The sequence below is a fragment of the Staurois parvus genome, unplaced genomic scaffold (assembly GCF_062004578.1).
Source record: "Staurois parvus isolate SC_StPar_1 unplaced genomic scaffold, SC_StPar_1.0 ptg003642l, whole genome shotgun sequence".
NCBI classification, from domain to species: domain Eukaryota; kingdom Metazoa; phylum Chordata; class Amphibia; order Anura; family Ranidae; genus Staurois; species Staurois parvus.
The window spans coordinates 246,718-262,425 of NW_028321438.1; the positions used below are offsets into that span (position 1 = coordinate 246,718).

General features: G+C 53.1%; 1 protein-coding gene across 2 annotated transcripts in view; it reads right to left on the minus strand.

Annotated features, from left to right (window-relative positions):
* Positions 1–15,708, minus strand: part of LOC149427585 (erythroblast NAD(P)(+)--arginine ADP-ribosyltransferase-like) — a 40,020-nt gene that overhangs the window by 19,629 nt on the left and 4,683 nt on the right. Inside the window, exon 2 of one of the 2 annotated variants that reach the window (XM_089667880.1) lies at positions 11,238–11,324. The exons of the other annotated variant lie outside the window; for it this stretch is intronic. Within the exon in view, the coding sequence (XP_089524006.1) occupies positions 11,238–11,324 (87 nt within the window). The remainder of the gene's footprint in view (positions 1–11,237; positions 11,325–15,708) is intronic. 2 annotated transcript variants of the gene reach the window in all.

A 15,708-nucleotide genomic window follows, 5' to 3' on the forward strand; every position in this document is an offset into this window, starting at 1 on the left:
GCTGGACTACGTGATTGACGACATCATTGCTGGACTACGTGATTGGTGACATCATTGCTGGACTACGTGATTGGTGACATCATTGCTGGACTACGTGATTGGTGACATCATTGCTAGACTACGTGATTGATGACATCATTGCTGGACTACGTGATTGGTGACATCATTGCTGGACTACGTGATTGGTGACATCATTGCTGGACTACGTGATTGACGACATCACTGCTGGACTACGTGATTGATGACATCATTGCTGGACTACGTGATTGGTGACATCATTGCTGGACTACGTGATTGACGACATCATTGCTGGACTACGTGATTGGCGACATCATTGTTGGACTACGTGATTGATGACATCATTGCTGGACTACGTGATTGACGACATCATTGCTGGACTACGTGATTGACGACATCATTGCTGGTCTACGTGATTGATGACATCATTGCTGGACTACGTGATTGACGACATCATTGCCGGTCTACGTGATTGACGACATCATTGCTGGACTACGTGATTGATGACATCATTGCTGGACTACGTGATTGACGACATCATTGCTGGACTACGTGATTGACGACATCATTGCTGGACTACGTGATTGACGACATCATTGCTGGACTATGTGATTGATGACATCATTGTTGGACTACGTGATTGACGACATCATTGCTGGACTACGTGATTGACGACATCATTGCTGGACTACGTGATTGACGACATCATTGCTGGACTATGTGATTGATGAAATCATTGCTGGACTACGTGATTGATGACATCATTGCTGGACTACGTGATTGATGACATCATTGCTGGACTACGTGATTGGTGACATCATTGCTGGACTACGTGATTGATGACATCATTGTTGGACTACGTGATTGATGAAATCATTGCTGGACTACGTGATTGGTGACATCATTGCTGGACTACGTGATTGGCGACATCATTGCTGGACTACGTGATTGGTGACATCATTGCTGGACTACGTGATTGGTGACATCATTGCTGGACTACGTGATTGGTGACATCATTGCTGGACTACGTGATTGATGACATCATTGCTGGAATACGTGATTGACGACATCATTGCTGGACTACGTGATTGACGACATCATTGCTGGACTACGTGATTGACGACATCATTGCCGGACTACGTGATTGACGACATCATTGCTGGACTACGTGATTGGTGACATCATTGCCGGACTACGTGATTGACGACATCATTGCTGGACTACGTGATTGGTGACATCATTGCTAGACTACGTGACTGACGACATCATTGTTGGGCTACGTGATTGACGACATCATTGCTGGACTACGTGATTGACGACATCATTGCTGGACTACGTGATTGGTGACATCATTGCTGGACTAAGTGATTGATGACATCATTGCTGGACTACGTGATTGACGACATCATTGCTGGACTACGTGATTGACGACATCATTGCTGGACTACGTGATTGGTGACATCATTGCTGGACTACGTGATTGGTGACATCATTGCTGGACTACGTGATTGGTGACATCATTGCTGGACTAAGTGATTGATGACATCATTGCTGGACTACGTGATTGACGACATCATTGCTGGACTACGTGATTGACGACATCATTGCTGGACTACGTGATTGATGAAATCATTGCTGGACTACGTGATTGGTGACATCATTGCTGGACTAAGTGATTGATGACATCATTGCTGGACTACGTAATTGGTGGCATCATTGCTGGACTACGTGATTGACGACATCATTGTTGGGCTACGTGATTGACGACATCATTGCTGGACTACGTGATTGATGACATCATTGCTGGACTACGTGATTGACGACATCATTGCTGGACTACGTGATTGACGACATCATTGTTGGGCTACGTGATTGACGACATCATTGCTGGACTACGTGATTGACGACATCATTGCTGGACTACGTGATTGGTGACATCATTGCTGGACTAAGTGATTGATGACATCATTGCTGGACTACGTGATTGACGACATCATTGCTGGACTACGTGATTGACGACATCATTGCTGGACTACGTGATTGGTGACATCATTGCTGGACTACGTGATTGGTGACATCATTGCTGGACTACGTGATTGGTGACATCATTGCTGGACTAAGTGATTGATGACATCATTGCTGGACTACGTGATTGACGACATCATTGCTGGACTACGTGATTGACGACATCATTGCTGGACTACGTGATTGATGAAATCATTGCTGGACTACGTGATTGGTGACATCATTGCTGGACTAAGTGATTGATGACATCATTGCTGGACTACGTAATTGGTGGCATCATTGCTGGACTACGTGATTGACGACATCATTGTTGGGCTACGTGATTGACGACATCATTGCTGGACTACGTGATTGATGACATCATTGCTGGACTACGTGATTGACGACATCATTGCTGGACTACGTGATTGACGACATCATTGCCGGACTACGTGATTGACGACATCATTGCTGGACTACGTGATTGACGACATCATTGCTGGACTACATGATTGGTGACATCATTGCTGGACTACGTGATTGACGACATCATTGCTGGACTACGTGATTGACGACATCATTGCTGGACTACGTGATTGACGACATCATTGCCGGACTACGTGATTGATGACATCATTGGTGGACTACGTGATTGACGACATCATTGCTGGACTACGTGATTGACGACATCATTGCCGGACTACGTGATTGGTGACATCATTGCTGGACTACGTGATTGACGACATCATTGCTGGACTACGTGATTGACGACATCATTGCTGGACTACGTGATTGACGACATCATTGCCGAACTACGTGATTGACGACATCATTGCTGGGCTACGTGATTGACGACATCATTGCTGGACTACGTGATTGATGACATCATTGCTGGGCTACGTGATTGGCGACATCATTGCTGGACTACGTGATTGATGACATCATTGCTGGACTACGTGATTGACGACATCATTGCCGGACTACGTGATTGATGACATCATTGCTGGACTACGTGATTGGTGACATCATTGCCGGACTACGTGATTGACGACATCATTGCTGGACTACGTGATTGGTGACATCATTGCTGGACTAAGTGATTGATGACATCATTGCTGGACTAAGTGATTGATGACATCATTGCTGGACTACGTGATTGATGACATCATTGCTGGACTACGTGATTGACGACATCATTGCTGGACTAAGTGATTGATGACATCATTGCTGGACTAAGTGATTGATGACATCATTGCTGGACTACGTGATTGATGACATCATTGCCGGACTACGTGATTGACGACATCATTGCTGGACTACGTGATTGACGACATCATTGCTGGACTACGTGATTGACGACATCATTGCTGGACTACGTGATTGATGACATCATTGCTGGACTACGTGATTGACGACATCATTGCTGGACTACGTGATTGACGACATCATTGCCGGACTACGTGATTGACGACATCATTGCTGGACTACGTGATTGACGACATCATTGCTGGACTACATGATTGGTGACATCATTGCTGGACTACGTGATTGACGACATCATTGCTGGACTACGTGATTGGCGACATCATTGCTGGACTACGTGATTGACGACATCATTGCTGGACTACGTGATTGACGACATCATTGCTGGACTACGTGATTGATGACATCATTGCTGGACTACGTGATTGGTGACATCATTGCTGGACTACGTGATTGACGACATCATTGCTGGACTACGTGATTGACGACATCATTGCTGGACTACGTGATTGGTGACATCATTGCTGGACTACGTGATTGACGACATCATTGCTGGACTACGTGATTGGCGACATCATTGCTGGACTACGTGATTGACGACATCATTGCTGGACTACGTGATTGACGACATCATTGCCGGACTACGTGATTGACGACATCATTGCCGGACTACGTGATTGACGACATCATTGCCGGACTACGTGATTGACGACATCATTGCCGGACTACGTGATTGACGACATCATTGCTGGACTACGTGATTGATGACATCATTGCTGGACTACGTGATTGATGACATCATTGCTGGGCTACGTGATTGACGACATCATTGCTGGACTACGTGATTGATGACATCATTGCTGGGCTACGTGATTGGTGACATCATTGCTGGACTAAGTGATTGATGACATCATTGCCGGACTACGTGATTGACGACATCATTGCCGGGCTACGTGATTGACGACATCATTGCTGGGCTACGTGATTGACGACATCATTGCTGGACTACGTGATTGGCGACATCATTGCTGGACTACGTGATTGGTGACATCATTGCTGGACTACGTGATTGGTGACATCATTGCTGGACTACGTGATTGGTGACATCATTGCTGGACTACGTGATTGGTGACATCATTGCTGGGCTACGTGATTGACGACATCATTGCTGGACTACGTGATTGGCGACATCATTGCTGGACTACGTGATTGGTGACATCATTGCCGGACTACGTGATTGACGACATCATTGCTGGACTACGTGATTGACGACATCATTGCTGGGCTACGTGATTGACGACATCATTGCTGGACTACGTGATTGACGACATCATTGCTGGGCTACGTGATTGACGACATCATTGCTGGACTACGTGATTGGTGACATCATTGCCGGACTACGTGATTGGTGACATCATTGCTGGACTAAGTGATTGATGACATCATTGCCGGGCTACGTGATTGACGACATCATTGCTGGACTACGTGACTGATGACATCATTTCTGGGCTACGTGATTGACGACATCATTGTTGGACTACGTGATTGACGACATCATTGCTGGACTACGTGATTGACGACATCATTGCTGGGCTACGTGATTGACGACATCATTGCTGGACTACGTGATTGACGACATCATTGCTGGACTACGTGACTGATGACATCATTGCTGGACTACGTGATTGACGACATCATTGCTGGACTACGTGACTGATGACATCATTTCTGGGCTACGTGATTGACGACATCATTGCTGGACTACGAGTCTCAGTCCGGTGAGTGCGGCAATCCCCACAATCATCATGTTCTCAGACATTCACACCCCACTGAGGCCTCCTGGAGGGTCATAGGGATGGCTGAGCCTTTCTGTGCTCCGCAGTAAGCAAATCCTGACCTCAAAGTAAAAAATAAGAAGCCCTAAAATGGCAGCAAATGTTGTGATTGGCCAAGAGCTAGCTGCTAGCTGACCAGGACTTTTGGGTTCAATGAAGAACCGTGACGTCATCATGTGAAGACTGGAATAATCTGCGGACATTTGTGCTGGTGTAACCGGATCAGTAATTACTAAACGGGTTCAATAATAGCAAAGCGCATGTATGGCCTCTGTGGTCCCTCTCAGTGACGTCCAGGGTGGCTTCGGTAACACAGGTGAATGACTGGAGGGACCCCAAGCCTGAGAATGAAGTAGCCTGGTAGTAATTGGAAGGGGGGGGCTCTCTAGAGTAGCATGGTCTGTTGGAAAAGCTGGATCTATTGGGGTCTGCACAGTGGAGGGCTTCTCTCCTGGCTGCAGGTCACTTACCCAGTCTCCAACCTCTACATCATGAGTGGTTGCTCTGAGCTGCTGAGGGTAGCAGAGGATCTTCTCTTCCCTGTCCTTTTGTGGGAAAAGGGGGCCCGTGTCTACATGTGAGGTGGGGGGTAAAGGGGGCCCGTGTCTACATGTGAGGTGGGGGGTAAAGGGGGCCCGTGTCTACATGTGAGGTGGGGGGTAAAGGGGGCCTGTGTCTACATCTGAGGTGGGGGGTAAAGGGGGCCTGTGTCTTCATGTGAGGTGGGGGGTAAAGGGGGCCCGTGTCTACATGTGAGGTGGGGGGTAAAGGGGGCCTGTGTCTACATCTGAGGTGGGGGGTAAAGGGGGCCCGTGTCTACATGTGAGGTGGGGGGTAAAGGGGGCCTGTGTCTACATGTGAGGTGGGGGGTAAAGGGGGCCTGTGTCTACATGTGAGGTGGGGGGTAAAGGGGGCCTGTGTCTACATGTGAGGTGGGGGGTAAAGGGGGCCTGTGTCTACATGTGAGGTGGGGAGTAAAGGGGGCCTGTGTCTACATGTGAGGTGGGGGGTAAAGGGGGCCTGTGTCTACATGTGAGGTGGGGGGTAAAGGGGGCCTGTGTCTACATGTGAGGTGGGGGTAAAGGGGGCCTGTGTCTACATGTGAGGTGGGGGGTAAAGGGGGCCTGTGTCTACATGTGAGGTGGGATGTAAAGGGGGCCTGTGTCTACATGTGAGGTGGGGGGTAAAGGGGGCCTGTGTGTACATGTGAGGTGGGGGGTAAAGGGGGCCTGTGTCTACATGTGAGGTGGGGGGTAAAGGGGGCCTGTGTCTACATGTGAGGTGGGGGGTAAAGGGGGCCTGTGTGTACATGTGAGGTGGGGGGTAAAGGGGGCCTGTGTCTACATGTGAGGTGGGATGTAAAGGGGGCCTGTGTCTACATGTGAGGTGGGGGGTAAAGGGGGCCTGTGTGTACATGTGAGGTGGGGGGTAAAGGGGGCCTGTGTCTACATCTGAGGTGGGATGTAAAGGGGGCCTGTGTCTACATGTGAGGTGGGGGGTAAAGGGGGCCTGTGTCTACATGTGAGGTGGGGGGTAAAGGGGGCCTGTGTCTACATGTGAGGTGGGGGTAAAGGGGGCCTGTGTCTACATCTGAGGTGGGTGTAAAGGGGGCCTGTGTCTACATGTGAGGTGGGGGGTAAAGGGGGCCTGTGTCTACATGTGAGGTGAGGGGTAAAGGGGGCCTGTGTCTACATGTGAGGTGAGGGGGAAAAGGTGGCCTGTGTCTACATGTGAGGTGGGGGGTAAAGGGGGCCTGTGTCTACATGTGAGGTGGGATGTAAAGGGGGCCTGTGTCTACATGTGAGGTGAGGGGGAAAAGGGGGCCTGTGTCTACATGTGAGGTGGGATGTAAAGGGGGCCTGTGTCTACATGTGAGGTGGGATGTAAAGGGGGCCCGTGTCTACATGTGAGGTGGGGGGTAAAGGGGGCCTGTGTGTACATGTGAGGTGGGGGGTAAAGGGGGCCTGTGTCTACATCTGAGGTGGGATGTAAAGGGGGCCTGTGTCTACATGTGAGGTGGGGGGTAAAGGGGGCCTGTGTCTACATGTGAGGTGGGGGGTAAAGGGGGCCTGTGTCTACATGTGAGGTGGGGGTAAAGGGGGCCTGTGTCTACATGTGAGGTGGGGGGTAAAGGGGGCCTGTGTCTACATGTGAGGTGGGATGTAAAGGGGGCCTGTGTCTACATGTGAGGTGGGGGGTAAAGGGGGCCTGTGTGTACATGTGAGGTGGGGGGTAAAGGGGGCCTGTGTCTACATGTGAGGTGGGGGGTAAAGGGGGCCTGTGTCTACATGTGAGGTGGGGGGTAAAGGGGGCCTGTGTGTACATGTGAGGTGGGGGGTAAAGGGGGCCTGTGTCTACATGTGAGGTGGGATGTAAAGGGGGCCTGTGTCTACATGTGAGGTGGGGGGTAAAGGGGGCCTGTGTGTACATGTGAGGTGGGGGGTAAAGGGGGCCTGTGTCTACATCTGAGGTGGGATGTAAAGGGGGCCTGTGTCTACATGTGAGGTGGGGGGTAAAGGGGGCCTGTGTCTACATGTGAGGTGGGGGGTAAAGGGGGCCTGTGTCTACATGTGAGGTGGGGGTAAAGGGGGCCTGTGTCTACATCTGAGGTGGGTGTAAAGGGGGCCTGTGTCTACATGTGAGGTGGGGGGTAAAGGGGGCCTGTGTCTACATGTGAGGTGAGGGGTAAAGGGGGCCTGTGTCTACATGTGAGGTGAGGGGGAAAAGGTGGCCTGTGTCTACATGTGAGGTGGGGGGTAAAGGGGGCCTGTGTCTACATGTGAGGTGGGATGTAAAGGGGGCCTGTGTCTACATGTGAGGTGAGGGGGAAAAGGGGGCCTGTGTCTACATGTGAGGTGGGATGTAAAGGGGGCCTGTGTCTACATGTGAGGTGGGATGTAAAGGGGGCCCGTGTCTACATGTGAGGTGGGGGGTAAAGGGGGCCTGTGTGTACATGTGAGGTGGGGGGTAAAGGGGGCCTGTGTCTACATCTGAGGTGGGATGTAAAGGGGGCCTGTGTCTACATGTGAGGTGGGGGGTAAAGGGGGCCTGTGTCTACATGTGAGGTGGGGGGTAAAGGGGGCCTGTGTCTACATGTGAGGTGGGGGTAAAGGGGGCCTGTGTCTACATCTGAGGTGGGATGCAAAGGGGGCCTGTGTCTACATGTGAGGTGGGGGGTAAAGGGGGCCTGTGTCTACATGTGAAGTGAGGGGTAAAGGGGGCCTGTGTCTACATGTGAGGTGAGGGGGAAAAGGGGGTCTGTGTCTACATGTGAGGTGGGGGGTAAAGGGGGCCTGTGTCTACATGTGAGGTGGGATGTAAAGGGGGCCTGTGTCTACATGTGAGGTGGGATGTAAAGGGGGCCTGTGTCTACATGTGAGGTGAGGGGGAAAAGGGGGCCTGTGTCTACATGTGAGGTGGGATGTAAAGGGGGCCTGTGTCTACATGTGAGGTGGGGGGTAAAGGGGGCCTGTGTCTACATGTGAGGTGGGGGGTAAAGGGGGCCTGTGTCTACATGTGAGGTGGGGGGTAAAGGGGGCCTGTGTCTACATGTGAGGTGGGGGGTAAAGGGGGCCTGTGTCTACATGTGAGGTGGGGGGTAAAGGGGGCCTGTGTCTACATGTGAGGTGAGGGGTAAAGGGGGCCTGTGTCTACATGTGAGGTGGGGGGTAAAGGGGGCCTGTGTCTACATGTGAGGTGGGGGGTAAAGGGGATCTGTGTCTACATGTGAGGTGAGGGGTAAAGGGGGCCTGTGTCTACATGTGAGGTGAGGGGTAAAGGGGGCCTGTGTCTACATGTGAGGTGGGATGTAAAGGGGGCCTGTGTCTACATGTGAGGTGGGGGGTAAAGGGGGCCTGTGTCTACATGTGAGGTGGGGGGTAAAGGGGGCCTGTGTCTACATGTGAGGTGAGGGGTAAAGGGGGCCTGTGTCTACATGTGAGGTGGGATGTAAAGGGGGCCTGTGTCTACATCTGAGGTGGGGGGTAAAGGGGGCCTGTGTCTACATGTGAGGTGGGGGGTAAAGGGGGCCTGTGTCTACATGTGAGGTGGGGGGTAAAGGGGGCCTGTGTCTACATGTGAGGTGGGGGGTAAAGGGGGCCTGTGTCTACATGTGAGGTGGGGGGTAAAGGGGGCCTGTGTCTACATGTGAGGTGGGGGGTAAAGGGGGCCTGTGTCTACATCTGAGGTGGGATGTAAAGGGGGCCTGTGTCTACATGTGAGGTGGGGGGTAAAGGGGGCCTGTGTCTACATGTGAGGTGGGGGGTAAAGGGGGCCTGTGTCTACATGTGAGGTGGGGGTAAAGGGGGCCTGTGTCTACATCTGAGGTGGGATGTAAAGGGGGCCTGTGTCTACATGTGAGGTGGGGGGTAAAGGGGGCCTGTGTCTACATGTGAGGTGAGGGGTAAAGGGGGCCTGTGTCTACATGTGAGGTGAGGGGGAAAAGGGGGCCTGTGTCTACATGTGAGGTGGGGGGTAAAGGGGGCCTGTGTCTACATGTGAGGTGGGATGTAAAGGGGGCCTGTGTCTACATGTGAGGTGAGGGGGAAAAGGGGGCCTGTGTCTACATGTGAGGTGGGATGTAAAGGGGGCCTGTGTCTACATGTGAGGTGGGATGTAAAGGGCGCCTGTGTCTACATGTGAGGTGGGGGGTAAAGGGGGCCTGTGTCTACATGTGAGGTGGGGGGTAAAGGGGGCCTGTGTCTACATGTGAGGTGGGGGGTAAAGGGGGCCTTTGTCTACATGTGAGGTGGGGGGTAAAGGGGGCCTGTGTCTACATCTGAGATGGGGGGTAAAGGGGGCCTGTGTCTACATGTGAGGTGGGGGGTAAAGGGGGCCTGTGTCTACATGTGAGGTGGGGGGTAAAGGGGGCCTGTGTCTACATGTGAGGTGGGGGGTAAAGGGGGCCTGTGTCTACATGTGAGGTGGGGGGTAAAGGGGGCCTGTGTCTACATGTGAGGTGGGGGGTAAAGGGGGCCTGTGTCTACATGTGAGGTGAGGGGTAAAGGGGGCCTGTGTCTACATGTGAGGTGGGGGGTAAAGGGGGCCTGTGTCTACATGTGAGGTGGGGGGTAAAGGGGGCCTGTGTCTACATGTGAGGTGAGGGGTAAAGGGGGCCTGTGTCTACATGTGAGGTGAGGGGTAAAGGGGGCCTGTGTCTACATGTGAGGTGGGGGGTAAAGGGGGCCTGTGTCTACATGTGAGGTGAGGGGTAAAGGGGGCCTGTGTCTACATGTGAGGTGGGGGGTAAAGGGGGCCTGTGTCTACATCTGAGGTGGGGGGTAAAGGGGGCCTGTGTCTACATGTGAGGTGGGGGGTAAAGGGGGCCTGTGTCTACATGTGAGGTGGGATGTAAAGGGGGCCTGTGTCTACATGTGAGGTGGGGGGTAAAGGGGGCCTGTGTCTACATGTGAGGTGGGGGGTAAAGGGGGCCTGTGTCTACATGTGAGGTGGGATGTAAAGGGGGCCTGTGTCTACATGTGAGGTGGGGGGTAAAGGGGGCCTGTGTCTACATGTGAGGTGGGGGGTAAAGGGGGCCTGTGTCTACATGTGAGGTGGGGGGTAAAGGGGGCCTGTGTCTACATGTGAGGTGGGGGGTAAAGGGGGCCTGTGTCTACATGTGAGGTGGGGGGTAAAGGGGGCCTGTGTCTACATCTGAGGTGGGGGATAAAGGGGGCCTGTGTCTACATCTGAGGTGGGATGTAAAGGGGGCCTGTGTCTACATGTGAGGTGGGATGTAAAGGGGGCCTGTGTCTACATGTGAGGTGGGGGGTAAAGGGGGCCTGTGTCTACATGTGAGGTGGGGGGTAAAGGGGGCCTGTGTCTACATGTGAGGTGGGGGGTAAAGGGGGCCCGTGTCTACATGTGAGGTGGGGTGGTAAAGGGGGCCCGTGTCTACATGTGAGGTGGGGGGTAAAGGGGGCCCGTGTCTACATGTGAGGTGGGGGGTAAAGGGGCACTCCGCTACACCACATTTGATTTCTTAATACATTTAGAATGTTTATTTGATATTTCAGCATCTGTTACACATGGAGATGTTTGATTCGGGGGGGGGACTATGTAGACAATGTTCTTCATTCCGTATCCAGATGTAGGATTGGTGACTCTCGGATGACCTACCTGCATGAGAAGGATGAAGATGACTGCAGAAATCAGGATGACATTGTGAGAGGGACCCCCCAAAGAGCCGACCACCATCTTTACACCCTGGAATAGAGGGACACAGGTGACACCCTATAGAAGTCCTCCAGAGAACAATACATAACCAGTTGTCAGTATTACATCAGAAGGGGCAGCCAATGGCAGTGCCTTGCACCCTGACTGTGCCGGGGCCCCTCTCCTCTGACATGTCGGGGCCCTTGGAAAAGGAAAACACCAGATAGGACTGAGCTGTCCTCACTGTTCAGGAATAAATCATCGTCACGTCTATAATTCCCACCCCAGGCATGATAGTGATCACACCCAGGAAAGCAGCACTCCGGATATCTCAGTACAAGACAACGAAGAGATGTAATCAATGGTCGAGCTTTTCCTTTAAATCAATAACAAAATCACAAAATCAGCGCCACAAAACAACAAAAAACCCCAAATTCTGCACTGCTTGATGTCAGTGCAAACTCAGCAATAGGAGGTGCATGTCCCTTTAAATGGAAGTGAAAACGTTCATTTCCTGATTGTAGCGCCCCTCTAGATAGCGGGGGGGGGGGGTGTAGGGGGGGGTGTAGGGGGCAGGGCTAGAGTTGACTTTTCAGTGAGGAGGGCAGAGTAGCAGCTCGGGTGTAGTAGTTGGGTTCATTTGAGGTCAGGGCTGAGAGGCTCCAAAGGTCAGTTCCCTGATGCCTCCCCCTGCTCTAGAGATCCTGGAGAAGATTCTAGAAGCTGTGGGCGGGGGAGAGGAGGGGCTAGCCTGCACTCTTGGAGGAACCTGGCCAATCCCCAAGTAGGAGGCTTGGTAAGGGGGCAGGGCAGCCCTTAAATGTGAGAGTTTGGGTGGAAGATGAAGTGAGGGGCTGGAGAGGAGGAGCCTGGGGGGGGCAGATGGAAAGGGGCTCACCTACAGGCAGAGGAGCTGATAAGGAGGAAAGCTCAGGACCTCAGTGGCTCCCACAGCGAGGACCATCTGTGCAGTAGAGAAGGAGCAGCCCAGCGGAAGGCCTGAGAACTCACAGACAGAGAACTGAGTGATCAGACCGGCACCCCCTGGGCCAGATAGGGGGAGGAGCACTCTGGTGGGACAATAGATTAGCTGCTGCCCAGGACTGTCTTATGTGTAAAGTGACAGTCAAGGATCTCCTGCCCAGGGATTAGGGTGGATAGAGGAGTGTCTGGGGTCTGGGGTCTGCGGTCTGGGGTCTGGGGTCTGCGGTCTGGGGTCTGCGGTCTGGGGTCTGCGGTCTGCGGTCTGGGGTCTGCGGTCTGCGGTCTGGGGTCTGCGGTCTGCGGTCTGGGGTCTGCGGTCTGGGGTCTGGGGTCTGCGGTCTGGGGTCTGCGGTCTGGGGTCTGCGGTCTGGGGTCTGCGGTCTGGGGTCTGGGGTCTGCGGTCTGGGGTCTGGGGTCTGCGGTCTGGGGTCTGCGGTCTGGGGTCTGCGGTCTGGGGTCTGCGGTCTGCGGTCTGGGGTCTGGGGTCTGGGGTGGGACACCAGGAGGCGCTGGCTTGCTCTCCAAGAAGAGAAGTTGTACAAAGTCCCAGGAAGTTTGTCCTCAGTTACCGTTCCCTTTGGGCGTCCCGCACACCCCTTACCCCACCCGCACACCCCTTACCCCATCCGCACACCCCTTACCCCACCCGCACACCCCTTACCCCATCCGCACACCCCTTACCCCACCCGCACACCCCTTACCCCATCCGCACACCCCTTACCCCATCCGTACACCCCTTACCCCACCCGCACACCCCTTACCCCATCCGCACACCCCTTACCCCATCCGTACACCCCTTACCCCATCCGCACACCCCTTACCCCATCCGTACACCCCTTACCCCACCCGCACACCCCTTACCCCATCCGCACACCCCTTACCCCATCCGTACACCCCTTACCCCATCCGCACACCCCTTACCCCACCCGCACACCCCTTACCCCATCCGCACACCCCTTACCCCATCCGTACACCCCTTACCCCATCCGCACACCCCTTACCCCACCCGCACACCCCTTACCCCATCCGCACACCCCTTACCCCATCCGTACACCCCTTACCCCACCCGCACACCCCTTAGCCCATCCGCACACCCCTTACCCCATCCGCACACCCCTTACCCCATCCGTACACCCCTTACCCCACCCGCACACCCCTTACCCCATCCGCACACCCCTTACCCCACCCGCACACCCCTTACCCCACCCGCACACCCCTTACCCCACCCGCACACCCCTTACCCCATCCGTACACCCCTTACCCCACCCGCACACCCTTTACCCCATCCGCACACCCCTTACCCCATCCGTACACCCCTTACCCCATCCGCACACCCCTTACCCCACCCGCACACCCCTTACCCCATCCGTACACCCCTTACCCCATCCGTACACCCCTTACCCCATCCGTACACCCCTTACCCCATCCGCACACCCCTTACCCCATCCGCACACCCCTTACCCCACCCATACACCCCTTACCCCACCCGCACACCCCTTACCCCATCCGTACACCCCTTACCCCACCCGCACACCCCTTACCCCATCCGCACACCCCTTACCCCATATGCACACCCCTTACCCCATCCGCACACCCCTTACCCCATCCGCACACCCCTTACCCCACCCGCACACCCCTTACCCCATCCGTACACCCCTTACCCCACCCGTACACCCCTTACCCCATTCGTACACCCCTTACCCCATCCGCACACCCCTTACCCCATCCGCACACCCCTTACCCCACCCGTACACCCCTTACCCCATTCGTACACCCCTTACCCCATCCGCACACCCCTTACCCCATCCGCACACCCCTTACCCCACCCGCACACCCCTTACCCCATCCGCACACCCCTTACCCCATCCGTACACCCCTTACCCCATCCGCACACCCCTTACCCCACCCGCACACCCCTTACCCCATCCGTACACCCCTTACCCCATCCAAGTTCAACTTCCCCTAATAAAACTGAAAAACTGAGCTCAAGGTCTGTTTACTGTCTCCTGGATGTAAGCCTGTGTGGAAAATGCGTGTTGCCTGGCTGTGCAGGACTATAGGGGGACCCAAATGTCTAGCGACCCCTAGGGGGGTAGTGCTATATGATCAGTTTGATGCCATGACGTGATCCCGCTTACACCAGCAGGAATTTACTAAAATAACAACACAAATATATGAGGGAACAGAATCGTATCGCACCACCGCACTCCAGCAGGCGTGATGACGTCACTGGCCAGGCAGAGCCTTGGAGTTAGGGCGATGGCACCACATCATGTTAGTCCTTGTGCTCCTTCTAGGATATTTGGGAGCTCTGTTGGTTACTCAGGAGGATTTTGGCTGCTTTGTGACTCGGGAAGTCGATCGTTCTCTATATGTTGCAGATCTCTTGTTCTCTCCTGGTGAGGAGTCGCTCACTCTGCTGGTGCAGCACCTGAAGCCGACACTCACATGGAGAGGACATTTGGCACATCACATATTTCATTGATAGTTACAGGGATGCAGCTTCCATCGTTGTGTTCGCACCGACATCAAGCTGGGAAGAACCGTTTTGTTGTTTGTTGTTGGATAATGATTTTGACATTTATAATAATTTGTCACTGATTCAGCGGGAAAGAGCACCAATTTACATGTATGTTTGTATGTACTGCATTATATGTCAGCGTGACCCTTCCAGGTGTTCATTACCTCTCACAGAGATCACAGCACTCCCCCTGACAATGCATCTGATCTTCTCTCCGGAAGGACGGCACCATCTCTGTTCAGGCATCATCCAGGGTCTACGCCTACCTCCTGGACAGAGATGGCAGCTCAGAGATGACACCATCATGTAAATCCTGGGGCCTGTGCAGTTCTGTGTTCACAAATGTCTGACACAGATCAGCCCCTGATGCAGCCTCTCACCTCGTGCCTTGCTACTTTTTACATCACCAACTTTTTCTCTTGTAATTAAGAAATCCAAAAACAGAGCTGTGTGAGATATGGATCTCGGAATGTCCCCCATTTCCATATTGACACATTTCTCGAAAAAAAAAATATTGTCTGTGTGCACATCTGACTCCTTATACAATCTATTAACCCGACGTCACCATTTATTAATTATTTGCACCCAAACAGACCAATTAATTGACATGACCCAGCACAACATATGTGACATGTGACCCATCAGCACAAGAAGTCTCATAATACACGATATTGCCCAAAGTATTGCCCCCGCTCCCTCCCAATCATGTGATTCAGGTGCTCCAATCCCCTCCATATCATGTGATTCAGGTGTTCCAATCCCCTCCATATCATGTGATTCAGGTGTTCCAATCCCCTCCATATCATGTGATTCAGGTGTTCCAATCCCCTCCAATCATGTGATTCTGGTGTTCCAATCCCCTCCCAATCATGTGATTCAGGTGTTCCAATCCCCTCCATGTCATGTGATTCAGGTGTTCCAATCCCCTCC